Source organism: Equus quagga, chromosome 5 (assembly GCF_021613505.1).
Source record: "Equus quagga isolate Etosha38 chromosome 5, UCLA_HA_Equagga_1.0, whole genome shotgun sequence".
NCBI classification, from domain to species: domain Eukaryota; kingdom Metazoa; phylum Chordata; class Mammalia; order Perissodactyla; family Equidae; genus Equus; species Equus quagga.
In genome coordinates this window covers 50,147,978-50,164,390 of record NC_060271.1, presented here as the reverse complement: position 1 = coordinate 50,164,390, position 16,413 = coordinate 50,147,978, and the positions used below count along the sequence as shown (strand labels likewise).

General features: G+C 40.9%; 1 protein-coding gene across 2 annotated transcripts in view; it reads left to right on the top strand.

The window, feature by feature from the left end:
• Nucleotides 1-16,413, top strand: part of LIMS1 (LIM zinc finger domain containing 1) — a 158,494-nt gene that overhangs the window by 48,103 nt on the left and 93,978 nt on the right. The window contains exon 1 of one of the 2 annotated variants that reach the window (XM_046661354.1): nucleotides 7,285-7,444. The exons of the other annotated variant lie outside the window; for it this stretch is intronic. Coding sequence (XP_046517310.1) covers nucleotides 7,368-7,444 — 77 coding nt within the window. The 5' untranslated portion in view covers nucleotides 7,285-7,367. Of the gene's footprint in view, nucleotides 1-7,284; nucleotides 7,445-16,413 lie in introns of those variants that run through there. 2 annotated transcript variants of the gene reach the window in all.

Genomic DNA, 16,413 nt, shown 5'->3' with positions numbered 1-16,413 from the left:
AACTTAACAATATAACTGGGTGCTATTATAAGATCTTGACCACACAGGGTATGAAATAGTTATGTTTCACTCCACCCCATTCTCAGAGATTCATTTAACCAACAGTTTTAAAGCTCAGCTGAATTCTTAAAAGGATTTCAGCTCTCATAAGTATGAAAAATGTCTCTTTCAGTTCATGAAATGTAAATAATTTTAAATCTGGTTCCCAGGAAACATGATGATGTAGGAATAGCCTTTCTTCCTCAGGAATAAATTTAACCTTGAATTTCAGGCTAGCACCGTGGATTCATTATCCCATATCTCCTTTTGGTGTACATTCCTGGGATTTTGTAAGCATTTTCATGCCAAAGTGTTGTATTTTTCAAAATCTGATTTTTATGGTTCAAATAACACTCACTCTGAGATGATAGAGAATTTTGTAACAAAAACATCTTATGATTCTATTTTTATGATTTCACTTTGTCTTTTTTATAGCCCTGAGATTTAGACAAAATGGTTATTATTCTCATTTTATAGATGGTAAAGCTGAATATCAAATATTTTGACTGAACCAAGGCGTCACAGCTGGTAATTGGTAAATTAAGGCTCTAACCCAGGGAATTTTATGTGTAGTCAGTCTGCCATCGGATGGTGTTCCCGTGGGTATGGAATTTATTACTAGTCAATAACTATATTTTTCAGCTATGTTTAATGTGTTTGAAAATTTTTATTGATGTTTATTTTTATTGATACAAAAGAGTGCACAAATCTTAAAGTGAACACATGGTTAACTGATTTTGAAATGAATTAATATTAAAATAAAATGAATTTAACATTGAATATCCAGGGCCTCTTGATTCCAAAGAAATATATTTACACTTCTGTCACACTGCCCTCAGAACTCATTTGAGTTGTGGAAGTGGACTTCTGATTTCCGGGTGTGTTTATTTGTGTGAGAAGTAGTTACAAGAGCCTGCTCTCTGCCAGGCATGTGCACTTGTGTGGGAGACACAGCTGTGAGTAAGAATCACCACTTGTAATAAACTTCCACTTGGAGTCAGACTAATGAGGAATCAGGCAAATACAATTTGGAGTGTTAAGCTTTATGTTAGGAGTACTGAGTTCGAGGCCCTAAGGGAGCATGAATGACCAGGCTGAGGGGCTTAGGAAAAATTTCCCAGAGGAGGTGACATCCAGCTGAGTCCTCATGATGAGTGGGAATCATTCGGAGATGACATTCTGGGAAGGAAGAGCAGAAGGCGCAAAGGCCAAGAGGGAAGAGAGGGCAGGATGTTGAGATGTGGCAGGCAGATCCCCATGGCTGGCTTGGAGCCTGTGGAGTCAGGAGTGGACCTAGGAAGTGCTGAGTGGGAGCAGGGACGGCCAGATCAGAAAGGGTCACTTTGTCAGGCCAAGACAATTTTACTGTTACTTAAGTTTCCTTGGTTACAAATAACAGGATTTGACTCTGGCAAACATAACCTAGAAAGGAATTTATTAGAAAGATAGTGGGGTGCCTCACAGAACTGAAGAAGGGGCTGCACATACAGGTCTCGGAGAGGACAGACAACTAGAGCAACCCCGGGCATCTCAGCAGAACTTGTGGAATTTGTCTGTAGGGTAATACCATTAGTTGACTTGTACTCCCTGCAGAGTATTAGTCTCTATTCAGATTTCTAGTTTTCAAGAAATAGAATCGGATTAGCTTAGCTTGGGTCCGGTGCCCAAACCAGGACTAGTCACTGTGGCTGAGGGTAGGAACCAGCACTGTGTCTAGCCAGCGTGAGTAGGTGCCTGTTCTGTGATCAGAAGAGCTAGATCTGAAAGTGAGGTGGAGGGAAGTGGGTATACAGCCCAGAAGGCAATTTTGCAATGGCTCAGAAAGGGGGTGGGTTGGGGACAGTGATCAGGAAAGAGTGGAAGTTCAGAGATCAGTTAGAAGGCTGTTGTGTTGATCCACGTGAGAGGTTATGGTGCCAGAAGTAGGTACTGTCCACAGGGATAGAAATATGCACATAGACTTAGAGATAGTTAAGGGGCAAAAAGGAAAGGACTTTGCCATTGGACGTTCGGAGGTTTACGAGGATGTTTGAGGAGCTGAGGCTGACCCGTGTGTCTCTGGCTTGGGGCCAGCTGGTGAATGGCGGTGTCTTATGTGGAGACAGGCTAGTTCAGGAGAGGAGTAGGGCTTTCACTCAGTTTTGAAAATGCTGAGTTGGCATACCTAAGCAGACCAGGTTTAACTTAAGAACACTTGGGTATGAACAACTGTTCCCCAGTGTAGTGCTTGTGGGATCCAACACAGCCATCAGGGCCTCTCATTCCGACATAGTGCCATGTGCCGGCATTGTCCCTCTCCTGCCCTGTCCTTGGGCTACTGGAGTCTTCCCACAGTAGTGCCGTGGAAATTCGCAAGCTGCACCCCCTCTTCTGCTCCCATGCTTCACAAAGGCTCGGGTCTAAGTGTATGCTGGGGATTGTACCTTGCTCAAACTCAGAAAGACTCCAGAGCCAGGAGCATTTAGACCAAATGCTGCTCTTTAGGGCTCTCTCTTGGCTGTTATGGTTAGAAGAGGCTTGCTATTTTATGATACTGTTTTCTTTTTTTTTATTTCTTTTTCTTTTTTTATTGAGTTATTGACAGGTTACAGTCTTGTGAAATTTCAATTGTACACTCATGTTTGTCAGTCATGTTGTAGGTGCACCACTTCACCCTTTGTGCCCACCCCCCACCCCACCTTTCCCCTGGTATCCACTAAACTGTTCTTAGTCCATAATTTTAAATTCCTCATATGAGTGGAGTCATACACAGATTATCTTTCTCTCTCTGGCTTATTTCACTTAACACAATTCTCTCAAGGTCCATCCATGTTATTGCAAATGGAATGATTTTGTTCTGTTTTGCAGCTGAGTAGTATTCCATTGTATATATGTACCACATCTTCTTTTATGATACTGTTTTCTTGACAGTTTCGTCTCAGTTTGAAAATATTTACAAATTGGGGACTTCCTTGATTAAAAAGTTAAATTAGAGTTGGAATTTTTTTAGTTACAGTGTTTTAATATTAATAGTATTCAGTGTTGTATATTAAATGGGTCAAGTCAAACACCAACAAGTGGTTCCTTCGGGTACTTAATCAGTGCTCAGAAATCCTCTGGGTGAATAGTTCTCAGTGGGGCTAGAAGTGCTCCCTAAGGAGCACCTGGGAATGTGTGGGGCATTTACTGTTCCCCCGATAGTTTGACGTAAAGGACACTAGGTGTTGAATCGGCCAGGCTAGGGGTGCTGGGTGTCACAGGGTTTGCATCCTCAAGACTTTGGTGTAGGTTAAAAATTTTAAAAATGGAAAAAATCTTTTTATAGTTATCTGAGCATAGCACCTAATTCTATTTTAGGTATAATTGTGGAGTACTTTTACACAGTTTCAATTTACTTAGTGTTTTAATAAACGCTAAGTTTTCCTGGAATGCCGTGTAATTTGTAAATTGAGTAAAGAATAAAGTTTGGGATTTTTCTTTAAGCTTTACTCTCTTAAGTGGTATTAATTGTTTTTACCCTATTTGAAGCTCAAAGCCTGCCTTTCAGACAATGATCAGGATATATTGAAAAGGTTTTCATTTTGTTTTTTGTTTTTAAAAGAGAGATGGTTAAAAACTAAACTAATGCTTTTTCAAGTGAAATGGGGCAGAGACCCTGGGGAAAGCATATGTATAGGAAAAAAGATGATGAACTTGTTGGGTTATAAACGTCTTTTGTAATAAGAACCTAAGAAGAGTATATGAAGATGGAGAAATTCAGTAGCAGTTGATAGATTGGGTAGAACCAAGTTGGGTGAAATTGCCCCAGAGTTTTTGAAAGGCCAGAGAGGAAACCATATGCAAGGACATTGAACAAGGTATAAAGTAGATCTGTGTCCATTCAGAGAGTATTCTATGGAAAACATTGATCCTGATTTTCTTTGTATCCGTGGGAGGCTTATAAAGGAAAAAGCATAGCAGTGGATGGACGAAAAAGACCCGTTCTTTTACCAGGGCACCCAGTCTGTAGCTGGAGATGATGCAGAGCTGTAGCTCCCTCTGCTGGAGAGAAGCAAACCCACTCGTGCGTGGTGAATAAATGAAAGCGACCCTCTCTGGAGTCTTAGTGAGCCAACCAATATTTATGAGGTACTTACAATGTGCCAGGTAGCACCTTGTCAGGCTCCAGAGTCCAAAACTTAGACGCATTCCCTGCTCCCATCGCGTTTAGCTCTGAGAGGCTTTCTGCTTTTAAGAAAAAGACTTTAATTTAGCTAGTGTGCTTTTGCATTTCAAGTTCCTTTCTTAGATTTATCCTTGAGTGACTTTTAAAAAGTCATATAACCTCTCTCTGAGCATCTTTCTCCTTATCTGTAAGGTGAGAATGACAGTGCCTCTCCTACAGGCTTGCTCTAGTTAAACTTTATTAAATGCCTAGTGTGTATGCTAGGCATGGCACAAGGGCCATAAGATGAGTAGGAGTCTAGTTCCAGCCTTCAAGGAGGTTAGAAACAGAAGCGGTTGCAATGTGAGTGAGGAGGAGTGCCAGATCTAAACAGGAGAGTAGGACTGGAAAAGGGTTAGGACAGGTTTTTTGAAAACCTGATGCTTCATGTCAGTTGTACAAGGATGTTAGAGTCAGTGAGGGGAAGACGGGGAAGATCTTTCAGGCTGAGGTGTCAGTATAAGCAGCAACATCTAGATGCGGGCCTGTGTGGTGTGTGCGTCACTGCTGGGTTGCATATAGTGAGTGGCGGGGAGTGTCCAGAGATGAGGATTTGGGGAAATAGATGGGCCAGGTGATGTAGGGTTTGTATGCTTCCTGTAGGGGCTTGACTTTGTGCTCAGTGAAGTAGAGAGCAAGTTCCTTAGAGAAACACCAGGTTCCCTGGATCACTTGCTGGCTGGGTCTCTTGGATTTGATTGAAGGAGGCCAGGCTGGCGGCAGGGAAGCTAGTTAGGAGGCTGCAGCAGCAGACCAAGAGAGGAATCATGAAGGCTAGAACTGTGGCAGGGCTAACAGTGCGAGTGAGCTGGGGCGGACGGACGCATTTGAGAACTACTTAGGAGTTAAAATTAGCAGAAGTGGATGATTTGAAGATAAGGAGTCAAGGATGACTGAGACCTTTCCAGGGTTAGGTAATGTTGCCATACCTGAGAGAGGACATATTAAGAGGAAGAACCAGATATAGGCATAGCGGGGAGAGGGACACTGGCTTATTTAGTCATCTTGAGTTTGAATTGCCTATTGAGATGTCTTCATAGAAACAGCCAGCAGACAGTTTGCTGTATGACTGGGAAGTTAAGGAGAAAGATCTGGCTGGTGTTACTAATATGGAGGAAGTAGTGGAGCCGTTAGAGGTGATGAAGTGATCAGGGAGAATGTACACAATAAGATGTGCAGGGCCAGTGTCAGAACCAGGGGAGTTGCCATACCTCAAGGCAGGCAGATGAAGAGGGTCCTGCAGAGGAAACAATGATGGGATGATTAGAGAGATACAAGTCTGATGGTCTGGAAACGAAGGGAATTGAATTGAAAATTTCAGGAGAGCATTGTTGATGAATGTCAAATGTAAGATAAGGATTGAAAAATACCTTCTAGATTTGTTTTTTAAGAGGTGATTGTGACCTTAATAGGAGATGTTTCCAGATTGCACTGAATTGAAGAGTAAATGGGAAGTGAGGCTGCGCTTGAAGAGAGGAGAAGGGTGAGATAGGAGCTGGAGGAACTCAAGATAGAGTTCCCCCAGTCACCCTGCCATGTGTGCCCCCTTGTCTGTCACGGCACCCTGTTTGTTCCTTCACAGTGCATGGCAATCAGTAAAGATTTGGGACACACAAAAATGTCAAATGTTCCCCTCTTTTGGATTTTAACTGCAGTGACGTAAGTTACTTTCTTAGAGAGAATTTCTTGTCCTGGGATTCCGGCTCAGGAGCCTTCCGTTCTGTTTCCTTCTCCCAAGAGAGATCGCAGCTGCTTCCCAGGGTTTGTGTCTGTGGTGTAGGACTGTCCCTGGTGGGAAGGGGTAGGAGGGCCTGCTTCTCACTCACAAACAGCCTTGGCACTTCCAGCTTCCTTCTGCATTCCATTCCCATATCCTCGAAGAAAGTAAATCAAAGCCAGAAAAATATTCTTGCTGGAATTTTTCTGCATTGAGTGTTGTGTGGGAAACCTAAAGCCAGCTCTGATGATTAGGTTTTAGAGTGCAACATGAGAGCGAAGCCTATGAGTGTGCCCCCCAGGGAGTGCTGGGTAGAGCACGGGGCTTTACAACTCACTCTGCCTTTAGCTTGTCTTAGATGAGTTCTTCCACCTCTCCAGGCGCTAAACTCCTTCCCTGTAAAGTAGGCGGCCATCCTAGGTGCCTGTCAGTGCCACTCATCTGCCATTGCTGTCTCTAAATGCTGCCAGCACCCAATCTGTAGTGTTGGTGTAACGAGCAAAGGTGGTGCATTGTTTTCTTGTTTTTAAAGATTAACCTCAGATTCTTTAACCTAGAAATGCTGTTATCATCCTAAAAGTGACTGCTCTATAATAAAGAAATTAGTTAAGGAACTTTCTTGTAGTATCCTCAGTGAATCAGGGCACGGAAGTCTTCATTCATGGAAGCCTGCATTAATTGCTTCTGAGGGCTTCCTCCATGTCAACCGAAGATCCATTTATTGTTCTTGGGTGGAAACTTGGCCCCACGGAGTCCTGGGAGGTGACTCAGTCGGTGTGTGAGGCCTCAGAAGCGCTGGCCTTGCTCCTCCCTGCACTATGTGTGTTGAGGACGTCTGGGACAGAAGGAGCCGTTCGCACTGGTCAGCCAGACAGAGTTTGGCTTGCCTGTTTGTGAGCTGGGCCGTGCCACGAGGAAGATAAAATAAAGACAAGCTGCTCAACTCCTAAGTGGTGAAGCATTCAGAGGAACCTGAAAAGAAGCTCTGTGAATTCAAACTTGTAGATAATGTCGAGGTCCCAAAAGGTGCAAGCTGTCGTTTTATGGAAGTTCACTTCTTTCTCTGTTGATCAGTTATTCATTTTTGTAAATATTTTTCTGGATATTACAAATACTTTAAATAAGTTTGTGGGTGAATTTCTTAACTTAGTAAAATATACAACCCCACTCAACAGGATGTGAGTTACGACATTTAGCGGGGTTGTCTTATTGCTTCAGAACTGTGGGGTTACGTTGTAACACTCCACGTCACATGATTTGACTGAATGCAGAAAAGGAAACCTTCGACTTGCTTTCATTGGCTCAAATATAGCTCAAGGCAGCAGATGTGAAGTTAAGAGGAGGAAGTCCTCTATGGTATAGGAAGCAGGAGCTTTTAAAGATAATTCACTGTGATGTGAAACTGGCTTCCCAAGCCCTGATAAATGAATGAAAATAAGAAGAGAAGTACCAGAAAGAGATTCTTATTCTAGAGCGAAGAGAAAAGGGACGTGGAGGCACAGCAGGTAAGGTGCTGGAATATCGCCTTGCGCCTGCAGGGGTGGGGCTGTGTGTGCAAAGCGATGGGACAGACGAGTGAAAGTTTGCGAGAAGTAGTAATGGGATGGCCTGGACCAGCCAAACCCAGGGTGTTTGTTGTTTTTCTAGACTCGTGTTCCTTATGGCCTACCTTTCTCAGTTATTTAAAAGATATTTGTCTAACCTTGCAGGTACAGTAACAGAAAGGGTTTGGAGTGGGTTTTAGTGGCCTTTAGCCGTGCTAATTAAAGTTTTCTCCTGCCTGCTGCACGGGTCACCGTTGAGCTTGTTACTTCCTGTGGGTGTGTGTTTTATTACTGAGTATATGTAAAAACAACTTTATGTTTTATTGGTTTCAAAGCAAGAGTGGGTGAGGAAGGGAGGCTGTACCCTTATGTTTGCAAATAAAGTATTAACAACCTTCATAATGCTTAGTGCCATATAGTTTACAGTCCTGCAGAGACTTATACTGTAAGAGTCCTTAGTAATGCTTTTTTGGCATTTTATTACATTAAGTATTTTTTAACCCAAATTCTATCCAGGGTCTTAAGAAAAACAAACAAGCCTGTGCTGTTTAAAACTATGGTTAGTGAACTTTCATCTTGCCATGGTGGGAAAAAGGCAACTATAACTAGTTGAGGAGTTAGTCTCACTCACTAACCTGTGTAACTCCATTTGAAACATGGCAGGCCATTTTTAAAGGAACCATAATGCACCAAGTGTACATTTGTAAAACATTTAAGAGGTGATTACTCACCCCAAAAGGGTCTTCTGCCTTCCACCTGATTTGCCTTACACAGTGAATTTCCTTGGAGATTTAAATGTATTTATGAAAACATTTATTTTATAGTTCGTGATAACCTTGAGAGAAATATGCCTGTGATATAGATGGGGTGATGCATAAGGGAGTTTCTTATTTTATATATTTTATTTTATATATATATGTGTTATGTATATACATACACGCACATAATCATGGAATATGGAATAGTTATAGTGATCAGGAGAACAGAATTATTTTTTTCAGGAACAAGAAAGAAAGTTCCAAAGAGGATGGTCACTTTAATTTGGTCTTTCAATTAATAAAAAGGGTACACACTTTGGTTTGCAAACAGGCAGTGTTCATGGCTCATAGAATAAAAAATGAATAAAATACTCTGGATAAACATACACACTTGGTGCTATTTAAAAATTGCATACAAATAACCGAACATAATCAGATCATCATGAATGCTTTCAAGTTTTGGGGGACAACCAAAAGGAGGCGTGACCTATAATTCTTAGGGGTGGCACCATTTAGCTGGTGATTTTTGAGTTGGGCTTTGAAGAGTGAGTAAATTTCAACATTTAAAAAATGATGGGTCCTAGGCAGAGTTGGCAACAGGTTGAGCAAAAGTTTGCAGGTCAACTTTACTTCTCTGTTCAGAATCTTTCCCTGCCTTTCCATCTCACCTGGACTGGAACCTGGAGTTCTTATTCTGGCTTGCAAGGGCATACTTGATCTGTGCCCTGCCCTCAGGCCCCTCCTGCCTTTCAAATGCCCTGTCTTTTCTGCTCTTTCCCGCTAGGCTGTGAAGCAGAGGTGATGTCTCCCTTGTTAACTCCTGTATTCCCAGTACCTAGAGCACGAAGTGCTCAATAAATGAGTGTTGAATGAATGAAAGAAATTCTAAAGGCATCTAATGTGTGAGGATGTAAGGTGTGTTTGAGGGGTGAGAGTGACAGGGAGTGCACATGGAGTACTGGTCTTGAATGCAATATGAAATTTTGGGGTGATTTTGCAGTGAAATGATATGGTAACATTGCCGTGTAAAGGATGGACGGGGAGGACCGGAGAGTGGATATTGCAACACCATATGAAAGGTTGTGTTAATGATTCCTTCATTTGGTTGATATTTGACTTGTTTTCTCCATGAGAAAGCACTGTGCTAGGTTCTGGCAATACAAAGATGACTAAGAAATGGTTCCAGTTGATGGGACCAGATGTGTGAGTGTCCTGCAGCAGAAGTTTCAACAGTCTCGTGATGGGGCCTTGAATCCGTCATAAGGATGGGAAGGAGTCTTAAGTTTCATTGACAATTTCTTGATGTCAGCAGCTCCAAAAGTTCCCAGAGAAAAGGTAAAGCTTTTAGGAAACTTTAAAAAAATATTTTTAGTTTTATTTTTTTAGTGCAGAGGCCTTACAGTGATTTTGAATTAGGTCTTGTCCAAAAGTTCTTAGCAATACATTGATTGATCCATTCATTCTCAGAACAAAGCTATAATATAGGAGCAATGCTCCCATAAATGCCTCTGTCCGGTGTCTACACTAGGACAGATTTTAGCTCCGAGTTGGGTGTTGCTTCTGGGGCATAGTTTATCAGTCTACAGAATGGAGATGTTGGTGTCCTATAGAGTGATTGATTAAATTAAATAAGGTGATGTCTAGGAAAGTATTTTATATACCAAACATTGCTACAAATATATAATGGTCCTCTTGGGGGTTGGGGGATGGGCACTTTAGCACCTCAGATGAGAGTTTGGGATAGGATATATAGCACATGAGAAATTGAAAAAGTAAACTTTACCAAGTATTCTCAGCAGGGGGAGAGAAGAGGCAGATATTCTTTTAGCAGTATATTTATAGGGCTTAAAAACTGTGCTAAAAGGAAGTTTCTTTGCTGCTGCCAAGCAGCTTGTTTGCAGCCTGGGAAAGTGTTTAGACACCTAGTTCTCTGGGTCAGCTTGTGCAAGTATGTCAGACTTGTAAGGAGAATCTTTCTCCCTTGTTTGTTTATTCGTTGAGCCTGTTTCCTCTTGAACACTTGGGTATAGTTGAAAGAGCTGGGTTTTAGAGCCACCAGACTTGGGTTCACATTTTACTTCTGCCACTTCTATGATTCTGAACACATTTACTATCTGAGTTGCAGATTCCTCCTGTGTAAATGGCCGTAATACCTAATCTGTGACTAATGAGGATTAATTTAATGGATGTAAAAGGATCCTAGTTTCATATTTGGTGAGATTTAAGAGGTCAACAAATGTTCCCTCCCTTCCTCTTTTTTTATTGTGGCAAAATACATATGACATAAAATTCGTCATTTCATTTTTAAGTATAAACTTCAGTGGCATTAATTACATTCCTAATGTTGTACAAACATCACCACTATCTATTTCCAAAACTTTCCATCACTCCAAACAGATACCCCATACCCATTAACTCCCCATTCCCTCCTCCCAGCCCCTGATAACCTCTAATCCACTCTCTGTCTCTATGAATTTGCCTCTTCTATATATTTTATATAAGTAGAATCATACAACATAGGACCTTCTGTGTCTGGCTTCTTTTACTTAGTGTAAATGTTTTTGAGGTTCATCTACATTGTAGCATGTATCAGAATGCTTTTTATGGACGAATGTTATTCCATTGTATAGGTGTACCACATTTTGTTTATCCATTCAGCTCTCAGTGGACACTTAGATTGTTTCCACCTTTTGGCTGCTATGAATAATGCTGCTAGGAACATGAGTGTACAAGTATCTGTTTGAGTCCCTGTTTTCAATTATTTGGGGTATAAACCCTGCAGTGAAATTGCTGAGTCATGTGGTAATTCTGTTTAATTTTTTTTTTTTTTTGAGGAAGATTAGCCCTGAGTTAACTACTGCCAGTCCTCCACTTTTTGCTGAGGAAGGCTGGCCCTGAGCTAACATCGTGCCCATCTTCCTCTACTTTATATGTGGGACGCCTACCACAGCATGGCGTGCCAAGTGGTGCCATGTCCGCACCCGGGATCCGAATTGGCGAACCCCGAGCCACTGAGAAGCAGAACGTGTGAACTTAACTGCTGCGCCACTGGGCCGGCCCCTCTGTTTAATTTTTTGAGGGACCACCAACTCTTTTCCTTCCTTTATTTTTTGTTTTACTCTGCACCATTCATGTGTGTCTCCTTTGAGATCCAGAACTTCTAGAATTCAGGGTTCTGAGCTAAAAAGAAGCCAAGTTCTGCTTTGTATCTGATCATCTCATGGTTTTTCTCTTCTTCTTCGCATCTCCACAGATGCTGACCTCTTTAAAGTGTCCCACGCCTGACTATACTGCAAAGACCCTCTTCTCTTTCCTTTGCTTTTTTCCTTCTTCAGTCTTCTCAACCCTTCTCTTACCTTTTCTTTCCCTCGTTATTTCTTTCCCTTTCCTTTTCCTCCTCTGCTTCTGTCACCAGCCCCTATCTTCTCTAAAGCGATAGCAAGGAGGAAATCTGGCAGGAGTTGATCCTTCTTTTCCAGCCAGTCCCGACCTAGAGTTGCTGTCTTCCTTGTGGAGAGAGTCCTAGAGGTGAGTGATATCCAGAGGTTCGATCACACCAACACACAATAAACTTATTTAAGCCAGACTTTCGGAAGGGTTAGTCCTTGTAATAAATAACAGCAAGTATTTGGGGAAGGTTGACTGGAAGATAAGAAAATAGCACCATCCAAGGGAGGAATTCAATCTTCAGGGCTGCCAGCCTAGCATACTGCTAGGAAATCATAAACATTAATTTTCCATGGACAAACCAGCCAGAAATAAACCCCAGACTACCAAATCAGATGTAGTTTCCTAGTCAAAGAAGTTGCTTTTCGTTCCCTGTAAACCTGATTGACCTGGTCAGTAGCTGAAAGTCAACATTCAGTTTTATTTTACTTATTTCTGAGACTATTATAAATGTCATTCATTGTGTATCTGTTGAGACACTACTGGGAAATAAAGGATGTATCCATGTGTCTTAAGAAAACAGAGTGTGCACACACAAAATAGGTAAAATTGTAACAGCTGTATTTAAATTTAGGCAGTAGCAATGAGCTATTGATAACGGTCCTAAGGAGAAAATGAGCAGTAGCCACAATATTGAAGTTAATTTTAATGATTTTTTAAATACATGCGCTAGCAGAGGGGAGGTGGGAAGAATATGAGACAAACAGAATAGACAATGCAGCTGTGGGAAGGGGATAGATTTTGCCCAGAAGGCTCCCTGTATACCCTCGCCCTGTAAGGGTGAGCTCTAAGGAAGTAATTAGATTGGAGAAGAAGGAAAAGAGAGAATCGGAATCCAGGCTTTCCATGACTAACCCCAAGATGACTAAATCAGCTACTGAACGTGTCCACAGGATTTCCAGGACCTTAAAAGAAAGGGACGTTAACATTTACTGAGGACATACTTTGTGTTGCAAAATGTTAAAATGCTTTCCTTCTGTTTTTTGGTCTTTGACAGCAGGTATGGAGTTTTATTATGCCCATGTTATGGATGAAAATCTAATCTGCAAGTGAAGAAATTTGCCCTGGCTAAGAAGAGAGAGAGAGCACCAGAATTCTAGTCCAGGCTGCCACTCCCCTTGCTCTGTGGTTAGAAATGAAAGGATTCAAGGATTCCTTTTTTCTTAAATTTGGACAAGCAATGCCTGAATTTTCAGTGCCTTCTCCTCAAAATGCTTTCTGGGCTACTTTCTTTATTCAGTAAACAAGGTTTATTGTATTATCTAGAATGGTGCTATCTAATAAACATGTAATGTGAGCCACATCACAAGTATAGTTTAAAATTTTCTTGTAGCTGCATGGAAAAAGAAACAGGTTAAATAAATTTTAATAATATATTTTATTTAACTCAATATGCCAAACTATTATCACATCCAAACTGTATACATATCATGTAATCATATTAAAGAATTATTGAGATAGTTTACTTTTGTTGAACTAAATCTTTGAAATCCCGTGTGTGTTTTATACTTAAAGTGTATCTCAGTTTGGTCTAGCCACATTTCAAGTTGCTGCATGTGCCTAGTAGTTACCAAATTTGCCTGCATAGATCTAAGAAAAAGGTAGTGAGACTCGTCCTAAAAATTCAAAGGTAGAGGCTCTGCTTTGAAGCCATTGGGGAAAATTATGGTGGTTCAGGAGATCCGCTTCACCTAAGAAGGAAAACTCTGGAAGAAAGGGACCACACGTAAAAGGCAGAACTGCTCTTTAACAGAAATTAAAGATGTTACCATATCTTGTAGGACGTTATTGACTGAGGGGCTATTTATGGAGAGCAGGAAAGTCATACCAGCCTTTATCACCACCACCAGTAGAGACCACAGGAAAACTGTGTGGTGTTGACTGCTGTGTGCTGAACCATATTTGGGCGTGGGGATGACATGTCCTGGCAAATCTACTAACCATTAAGAACAGAAACCACAGCCTTTAATGTATATATACATGTCATTGCCAAAGAATTCTTTTCTCTCCAGTGCGTAATGCCTTTTTCAGTTGGAGAGCTGTAATGTCTGCTTGAGGAAATAACCATGAGCAAACTGCCTTATATGGGAATTTCCACAGACCTCAACTCTACCCCGAACAAGATAAATGATACTTTCAGACTTCTATTCCAGCAAGACAGAAATTGTTTTAAAATGTTCTTGGAATTTCCCCTTCATTCTCTTTCTTCCTTTGATTCTGCCTACTTTGTCGTCTTTGTCCCACTTAACTCCTGTCTTTCAATCTTTTCCCATTATCCTTACTTTTTTTTTTTGTAAAGCTGTGTGCTGGCAGTAAGTGTACCTGGGTCCTGCTCTTGGCTCTTTTACCTACGGGACTTCAATTTTATTCTTTTGTCTGAAAAATGAAAAGAATTAGAATTAGAGTCTTGTATAATCCTTCAGGGTCCTCATTTTGCAGCTTCTAGCCTCATTTTTTTAAATCATGGTGAAATACATATAAGATAAAATTTACAATCTTGAACATTTTTAAGTGTATAGTTCAGTGACATTAAGTACATTCATATTGTTGTGCTTTCATCTCCAGAACTCTTTTCATCTTGCAAAACTGAAACTCTGCCCATTAAGCTATAACCCTCTATTCTCCCTTTTCCCCCGGCCTCTGGTAGCCATCATTCTACTTTCTCTCTATAGATTTGACTACTCTAGGTACCTCATGTAAGTGGCATCATATAGTATTTGTCTTTTTGGGTCTAGCTTATGGCACTTAGTGTAATTTCCTTAAGGTTCATCCATGTTGTAGCATGTGTCAGAATTTCCTTCCTTTTTAAGGTTGAGTAATACTCCATTGTACGTATGTATCACATTTTGTTTATCTATTCATCCGTCAGTGGACACTTGAGTTGCTTCCACCTCTTGGCCATCATGAATAATGCTACTATGAACTTGAGTGTACAAGTATCTGTTAGCATCTCTGTATTCAATTCTTTTATGTATATACCCAGAATTAAATTGTTGAGTCATACGGTAAATCTATTTCTTATTTATTTTTATTTATTTATTCATTTTTTTGATGAGGAAGATTAGCCCTCAACTAACATCTGCTTCCAATCCTCCTTGTTTTGCTGAGGAAGATTGGTCCTGAGCTAACATCTGTGCCCATCTTCCTCTATTTTATATGTGGGACACCTGCCACACCATGGCTTGATGAGTGATGCATAGATCCGTGCCCGGGATCTGAACTGGCGAACCCTGGATGCCGAAGTGGAGCATGGGAACTTAACCACTATGCCACTGGGCCAGCCCTTATTTTTTATTTTTTTGAGCACTGACGTACTGTTTTACATAGCCACTGCACCATTTTATATTCCCACCAAGAGTGCAAAAGGATTCCAGTTTGTCCACATCCCCAACATTTGTTCTTTTCTTTTTCTTTGGTGATTAGCCATCCTAATGGGTATGAGATGGTATCTTGTTGTGGTTTTGATTTGCATTTCTGTAATGATTGGTGATGTTGAGCATCTTTTCACGTACTTATTGGCCACTTGTATATCTTCTGTGGAGAATAGTCTACTCAAGTCCTTTGCCCATTTTTTAATCTGGTTGGTTTTTTGTTGTTATTGAGTTGTGAGAGGTTTTTTATAGATTCTGGATATTAACTCCTTATTAGATAAATGATTTGCAAATATTTTCTTCCATGGGTTGTTTTTTAATTCTGTTGATTGAGTCCTTTGATGCACAGTTTTTATTGTTGATGTCATGCCATTTATCTATTTTTACTTTTGTTGCCTGTGCTTTTGGTGTATATGTATCCAAGATTTCATGTCCAAGAAGTCATTGCCAAATTTAATGTCATGAAGCCTTTCCCCTGTGTTTTCTTCTGAGTTTTATTTGTTCCATTCAGAGTTTATTTTCTGTATATGATATGAAATGAGGGTCTAACTCCATTCTTTTGCTTGTGGATATATATTTTTTCCATCACCTTTTGTTGAAAAGACTTTCCTTTCCCCGTTGAATGGTCTTGGCACCCTTGTCAAAAATCATTTGACCATATTTGTGAGGGTTTATTTCTAGGCTCTCAGTTTTCTTCCATTGGTCTGTGTGTCTGTTTTTATGCCAGCACCACACTGTTTTGATTACTGGAACTTTGTAGTTTTAAAATCAGGAAGTGTGAGACCTCTGACTTTGTCTTTTTAAAGATTGTTTTGGCTTTTTGAAGTCCCTTGAAATTCCATACGAATTTTAGGATGGATTTTTCTGTTTCTGCAAAAAACATCATTGAGATTTTGAAAGGGGTTAGCCTCATTTTTGAAGTCTGTAAAGCAAAGGTCATATTTTTGCCCAGTCGTTTAATTAAAGGGAGAAGAAGTTTCCACCTATAGCAAAGTGTCAAGAGCTGGAGGTTTGGGGACAACCTTTGGTGTACCTGGGTGAGGGGAGGCCCATGCTAGAATAGTTCCCTCAGGGCAAAGATTAGGAACAGGGCGTGATCTCCTGGCATCTGCTTGCAGGAGTGCCTTACAATATGCTTAAGGAATTGTGTCGGGGATCTTGGCTGTCTGCTGCAGACACACTAAGAGCTGATACTCTTTTGACCTCCCTGTGACCTGGTAGTAGTATACTGAGGCCACGCCATTCAGTGACCAACATTGGTATAGTACTTGATTTTCCTTCCCAGTTCTTGTAATTGAATAAGCAGCAAATTCACTAATACAGACCAGATCAGTACTTTCTGACAGGTTGCTAG